Raw genomic sequence first — 7,113 nt, 5'->3', positions numbered from 1 at the left:
TCGATTTGTCTTACAAAAAATACACAATATTTGGTACCGTTTGGTACGCTGTATTGTTTATCCATATTTTTATCCAATCTAATCTCATGTTTCGTACACTATATTATTTATCTATTTACCAATCATTTATCTTACATCAATCAATTAATTAATCATTTACCTCAATCAATCAAATCAATAATATAAAATTACAATATTACCCTTAATAAATAATATTATTAATATTCTATTAATATTTTTAACAAGGACAAAATGATAATATCATATTATCTCAAATTTAATCAATTAAATCAAACACTATATTAACTATCATTTTCTATTTATATTATTATCACAAAGTATTACTTATCTCCGTACTATATATATCCTATACCATGAACCAAACGGTAATTATTAATGAGTCTTGTATCTTTTCACAACCTAATAAATAATAATATTAACAACAATCTATTTAATATTTATCAGTCTTTTAAAAGACACCCCTTAAACATCATACAGTCGCTCACCGTCTCTATTTTATCCATCTTGGAAGCTGCATAATCTAATATATATTTTTTTTTATTTTTTTAAAAATAATTGTTTCATATATTGTTCCATCAATTTTTATCGATTAAACAAAGCATATGTATTTTGAATTTGATAATTAAAATTTATTGGGGAATTATGAAAATTAACAAAAACACTCCTAAGCTCCCAGCCGGTGATGGTCTATGATATTTGTAAGATCATACAAAAACCACTTCAATTTCTTGAAATTTTGCTTGTCGATTTGAGGGGCTTTCCTAAAGTTTGTCTCCGTTTCTGCTCTTCCCCAACCTTTTCAACATGCCGCCAACGGATTGAAAAGAACTCAGAAAAATTTGTCGTTTTTCATTTGGGTGTTGTCAAAATCTTGGTACCAAAACATAATGGTCACTATCAGTTTACTGGTCCTTTTTTGTTGTCCTTTTTTCATATTTTTTCAAACCCACACTCACTGATCAAGTTGATGGATAGTAATTGCGGGGTGGCATAGTTTTACAGAAATCATCGTTTTACACGGTTTCGTGCCGTGTGGGTTCGTTGTTTTGTTGAGAAAACGAAGGGTTGAGTCTTTTGGAGTTTTGAGGTGGATTTTTTTTGGTAGGAATGCTCAGCAAGCTTTTTAATGCTTGCGTACATTAAAATGGAGCTGGATCCCAAATCTTGTTTTCTCTAGTTTTTTTTTTCTGGGTTTCTTGATTTTGAATTCGGAGTTTCTGATGTTCTTTTTTACGGAATGAGTTAATGGATAATCTTCTGGGAACTTGACAATGGGAGAGTACTTGTAACGGTTAGCAAGATTTCTAGCTTTTTTTTCATTGTTCTTAATGGGAATCCTAGTTCCTTAGAGAAATGGATGTAGTTATCAGGAAAATGCTTCGTACCGGCTCATTCATTGTTTTTAATTTCATGTATCTTCCCACTAGAATCTCTTGTATTTCTTTTCCTGTCTTGTTCTTTTTAATTCAAATTTATGCATCCAGCTCAAACTCTATCCTGTACGTTAAACCTGCTTCTCTGTGATATGAACTAATTAGTTGGTCTTGTGTCTGTTTTTGTGATAGTTAATGCTTTTCAGAATATTGGGATTTGAATTTGTTTCATTTCATGTTCATCTTGCAAGAAATCCTTGCTCACAAATTTGCATTTTTTTACCAGATTTAAGATTTGAGCCATGATTTAGTAGTTATGTCATGTTTGTGGGAATGGTTTTGCAGCAAGATTAGCACATATTGGCTACCATTATAAGTCATTCGTACTTCATGGCAACAATTACCGCATCTGCTTCAATGCGTCCTCGTGAGTCATGTAGCTACGATGATGTCTCCATGGAGCAAAGCATGATCCTCTCGGATAGTTTAAAGGTTATTAATTGTTTCAGTTATTTTTCTTTAATATTCTACTAGTTTGTGGTCCTTGTGCAGTATTACTTCTTTACAGAAGTAGTACTACTCCTGTATCCATGTGAATTAGTTCCGGGGATAGCTTGAGGGGTAAATGGTGAAAATTAAATACGTCCTTGTATAAAGCAAGTACCATTTAGTGAATGTGGGGAATGGGTGATTATGAAGTTGCATTAAGAGACCAGAGACTTGTTATGTTTCATCTTTGTTTAGGATCTTCAATTTAAAATTTTAACTGGCTGAATTTCAATTAGACAATATAATTTCATTTTTGTTTCTTTAGGACTTGAAGAATCTTAGCAAAGAATTATATTCAGCTGCTGAATACTTTGAGTTGTCTTATATGGATGACAACCAAAAGGAAATGTGAGTCGATATAGATTACAGCAGGGACTCCATTCCATGTCATTTTTATTAATTTGCTCCAAAGAATTCTTTTTCTCAAAGTTTTTTCATCCTGAAATGTTTGTAATTATGTAGAGTGGCGAATACATTAAAAGATTATGCCGTTGATGCAATTGTTAATACGGTGGACCATTTGGGCCATGCCACCTTTAAGGTCAGTTATCTGCTGGATGAAAAGGTCGACGAAGTTTCAGAAAATGAATTCCATATATCTTGCATGGAGCAGGTAATCTTGCTATTCCTGTGTCTCCAGATCATTTCATGAATGTGCTCGAGTAAGTAAGAATATAGTCATGAACAAAACATTTATTAATATTCATTTAGTAAACCTTAGAATTATAGATATACTCTGTGATTGCTGCAATAGATGATGTCAAGGTAGCACCTCCTTACGCATCAACTCTGACCAAATATGTTTAGAAACAGAAATATACACAGCCTTTGGATGTTTGTATTGATTCTTGATTGTTCCTTTGTGGTGTTTTAGAGATTGCGGAGGTGCCAGTATTACATCGATCTTGAAGGTCTGTCGCAGCAGTCACTACTGATTAAGACTCCAAAGTATCACAAGCGATACAATTTACCAGGTTTACCAACTCATGGATAATGTTATTGTAAATTATATATTATTATTGTAGTTTCGATTTACAATTATAAATATAAATTTTATATATTTTGGCTTAAAAGTTTTAATATTATCATTTTAGTGGGCGAGACGATAGATGGAGCTGTTCAAGCTAATATAAGAAACCCAGAATGCAGCCTGAATGTTGGAGATGACTGGAATCAATTTAGGAATGGTACTGTACCTAATGGCTTTGGTTTCGTTTTAGTGTTGATGCATTTCTATTTTAACGACTTTTCTTATGAGAAAATCACCATGCAGCTCGAGCTACAACCAAAGAAACTCCTCCATCAACGGTCAGGTGAGTTTTATGCCACCGAGTTATTTCTAATCAAATTCCGTGTGTTTGGAGCTACCAAGCAATGAAACTTATGCTATCACCTGTTGCAGCAAAGGGCGCTCTAGAAACTCTTCATTCTCTAGCAACATGCCAAATATAAATTTGGGTAACAGATAAAACAAACTTAGCTTTTTTTTTCAGAATTCAAGTTTTATGATGTGTTGATTATGTGTTTGCTCGATGATAGCAGAACATCGGACAGCATCTCCTCCCCGGTTTCCTCTTGTACGTCCTAATTCCCACTCGAGCAACACCACATCTCCGAAATGTTCACGGCCAAGCACCCCAAATCGTAGCCGGACAACTATCCCAACCCCTTCTCTCGGAAGACAAATGGTAGAATTAGATTCTTCTATCATCTAGTAATAAAATATAAAATTATTGTTAAAACTCCCTGGCGCACAACCCACAAGCCCTTAATAACCCAGCACCATACTTCGTATTTCTTTGGTATTAGCTCCTTCCATATGTTCCTCAGTCTCTGATTTACGCACGAGGGCCATGTTAAAAGTTAAATTTATTGTCCGTTTGCTAATTATTGACTCGAATTGCTGACAACAATAGTTTCTAACACACTGTTGTCTGAGCATTGCAGTCTATATCTGAACCTCAGAAATCGGCTTCAATGCATTTGCATGTTGGAAACAGAAGTGCCAAAGATGGTGAGCAGCTTCGTAACAAGAGCATACGACTTCTCAAGGCGTTGCTTAGTCGAAGCAAGCCGAAGAAAGACGAAACGTTGTATACTTACTTAGATGAATATTGATGCAAATATGAGCTATAAAGATGAAAATATGCAGGAACGCCATTTACACTACACTTCCTCCATTTTTCGTTGCTTTCTTGAGTCTCTCGTTTTCTTGTCTAGGTTTCAGTTTCACATCTTGTTTTTGAATTATTTTCTTGCACCTATAACTGTGAATTATTTGGAACATATTGGTTGATTATTAATTCAAAATCACTATTTATAATTTGTCAAGTGTCAGCAAGTTACGAGCTGAAACCGGAATACAGTAAAAAAAGAGAGATGAATGCAGGACATGTCACTTATTAGGGTTCTTCGTAACAATGAAGTATTTGCAATATTTAAGAATAGTGATTATATTTTTTTTTCCGAAAAATCTATAATATTTTTAAGAGGTTGCATCCCATTCATTTTCTGTGGATTCTTCTTCCCTAATTCTTTTCATTCTACCAATTAATTATCTAGAATAATTCGTAAATCTAGATCTGTTAATTGTTCTCAAATAGCACCTCAGTAGAGATTTCTTGATTTCGAAATGTATCGAAACCTTCGGTAGTAAAAAAAAGCAGGATGTATTTACAATATTCGATTTCATATTCGAATAAACTTCGTAATGGGAAAAACAGTCTTGTAATTACATGGATACATGTATAAATGAAAGTGATTGTCAGGCAATAAATACTATAGTTTCGGTTGGAATTTAGTTTTCAAGTTCATTCTATAAAACTTGTATATTTTTGCACTATTTAACATAAAATTTATTTTACAAAGAACGTCACGGAAAACCTTAGCCCTATAACCAGAAATTAAGCATTAAATAACAGTCATACTATATACAATGAATTAATAGCTAAAAATATATTTACATGCATGAATATATCACAATTTCAATCTTTTGTACTTTGTTTTTACAACCTTCAAATCAAACTGTTGGAAAATTGTAAGTTTCGGAGTTTTACAAACCAATCAGGAACTGAACTGAAGGCGGGAACTGAACAGTGATCGAACTAAAAGCACAAAAATGATCATAGAATTGAAGAAGAATTATGGAACTGAAATGGATTAAGTAGAATTGAAGTTAATAAACTTAAGTACTCAAAACCATTAATAAGTCTCAAAACTAATGAACAGAAAATATTCGGAGATTGACTACTGATCAATGCTAGAACTAAAAATCAGAACTGAACGTGATATTAGCAGAACTGGTATATCAAAACTGAAATACTCAAACAGAAGCTACTAGAGCTTTCAAACCGAAAGAACACCAGTTAAAACTGATTGCCAATATAGACCAGCTTAACTGATCAGTCGATCAGTTTGACTCCTGATCAGTTGGTCACGTCATCAGTTGTAGTTTGAATTCCAGCAGACAAACCGACATCACGTACCTGAGCAAATCAGTCGGCACACAACAGTTCGATACCTCGTACTATTGTCAGGTGGACAAAAAGACGATTCAACATATACTATTCTTAAATGCATTCAATGTTATTGTTGGAATTGAAGCCTATAAATATCTAAGAAGTTCAGTTGTGAAAGGGTGACGATTTTTACGATAATACAAGTTACACAACTACTCAAGAACATTCAATTATCAAGTTAGTTGCGATTCATTTTAAAGCTTACTTCCAGTTTTAAAATCGCAAATTCAAGCTCACACTTCATTGATTTATTAATAGCATCAGGCTACTATTTGAGCATTTCAGTTAGCACACTATACTATTGTATTCGATCATTTGAGATTTTTCGCTAGTGTATTTAAATTACTTAGTCAGTTATTTACTGATAAGTTTAAGAGAAGCTAATAGTTTCAATTTGATAGTATTTAAGTCTAAATTGAAGTGAGTTATTACATCTTGTTGTATTAATCATAGTCTTTTAGTAAAAACATATCTTTGAGATAGAAGGGGTGAAGTAAGGGCATTTGAAGTCTCTGAACATCCAGAAAAATCCTTGTATTCAATTTTCTTATTTACTACGTAACTATCTTTCAAACCTTCAATTTTTACAGTATCCAAGCCAAAATATTCAAATCTATCTCTCAGTTTATTCTCCCACTATTTTTAGTTAACTAATTGATATTGACATACAAGATTTCGAGATCAATTCCATAAAAAACTGACTCACATTCGAAAAAAACTCAAAATATTTAAGTGTTTATTCAACCTCTTTTCTAAACACTTTACTTGAGTTAACTGATCCTAACAAGTGATATCAGAGCGATTAAATCTTGTTTTTGAATACTTCCAAATACATATATATGATAACCATGTCTTCTTTCAACAAAATTCATATGCTCTCCAGAGAAGAATTCGATGATTGGAAGATTAGAATGTAGGCTCACTTAGCTGTACAAGATGATGACTTATGGTACGTCATAACTGATGGACCAATGAAAATCATGAAAGCAAATACTGTTGTTGCTCTAACTGATGGAGCACCTCATCGCATTGAGAAACCACGTGATGAGTGGACGAGTGGAGACAAGAGAAAAGCCAACTTGGATAATGTTGCCATATACATACTATGTAACGTCTACTAGTTTTAAGAGTGCGGAAAATTTTTTTTTAAACAAAAGCTCGCATTTTCGAAGTAACATTTAAAAATGATCATATTTATTTTAACATAAAAATAGGCATGCAGTCCTACTGAAAATATCATTTAAAAATACTCATAAGCATTTTCCAATAAAAATTATCACGGACCATCATCCAAAATAAACGTGTAAAAATCCTAAAATCATCGATGTATGAAAATATTCATATCATCTCAATATTATAAATCATAATGCGGAAAACATGTGGTCCTCGGGTCATGTCACCCCACCAGGTCTGCTTACTCAGAGTTCGGCACCTCCGGTCTCCTCATCATGAAGCTCACATGCATCACACACGCCTAGTGAGTCTAAAGACTCAGCACACTCGCACCAGGAATAACAAATACATATACAGGCACACGACAGTGAAAAATATCATACTCAACATATCTTTCATGAACTTAAAAAGCTTAATGCCAACATACCTTTCATGAACTTTAAAACATGAACATAAATGTATCATATAAAATCATGTCG

General features: G+C 33.2%; 1 protein-coding gene across 3 annotated transcripts; it reads left to right on the top strand.

Moving 5' to 3' along the window:
- The first annotated feature begins 724 nt into the window (after positions 1-724).
- LOC140821239 (protein ABIL3-like) lies at positions 725-4,238 on the top strand. Of its 3 annotated transcripts, none has more exons than XM_073181673.1 (10): positions 725-1,122; positions 1,740-1,886; positions 2,209-2,291; positions 2,406-2,556; positions 2,818-2,917; positions 3,038-3,130; positions 3,217-3,256; positions 3,346-3,401; positions 3,483-3,631; positions 3,891-4,238. In XM_073181673.1, the coding sequence occupies exons 2-10, from the start codon at positions 1,785-1,787 to the stop codon at positions 4,059-4,061; spliced, it is 945 nt and encodes a 314-aa protein (XP_073037774.1). In that variant the 5' UTR covers positions 725-1,122; positions 1,740-1,784; the 3' UTR covers positions 4,062-4,238. The 3 variants fall into 3 exon arrangements, with proteins under 3 accessions (XP_073037774.1, XP_073037773.1, XP_073037775.1); XM_073181672.1 differs by lacking the exon at positions 725-1,122 and adding an exon at positions 1,129-1,312 and having other exon boundaries at positions 3,891-4,237; XM_073181674.1 differs by lacking the exon at positions 725-1,122 and adding an exon at positions 1,129-1,312 and having other exon boundaries at positions 3,486-3,631; positions 3,891-4,233.
- The last annotated feature ends 2,875 nt before the right edge of the window (positions 4,239-7,113 follow it).

The sequence above is a fragment of the Primulina eburnea genome, unplaced genomic scaffold (assembly GCF_022965805.1).
Source record: "Primulina eburnea isolate SZY01 unplaced genomic scaffold, ASM2296580v1 ctg473_ERROPOS1500000+, whole genome shotgun sequence".
Classification (NCBI taxonomy): domain Eukaryota; kingdom Viridiplantae; phylum Streptophyta; class Magnoliopsida; order Lamiales; family Gesneriaceae; genus Primulina; species Primulina eburnea.
This window is presented reverse-complemented; position numbering and strand designations above follow the sequence as displayed.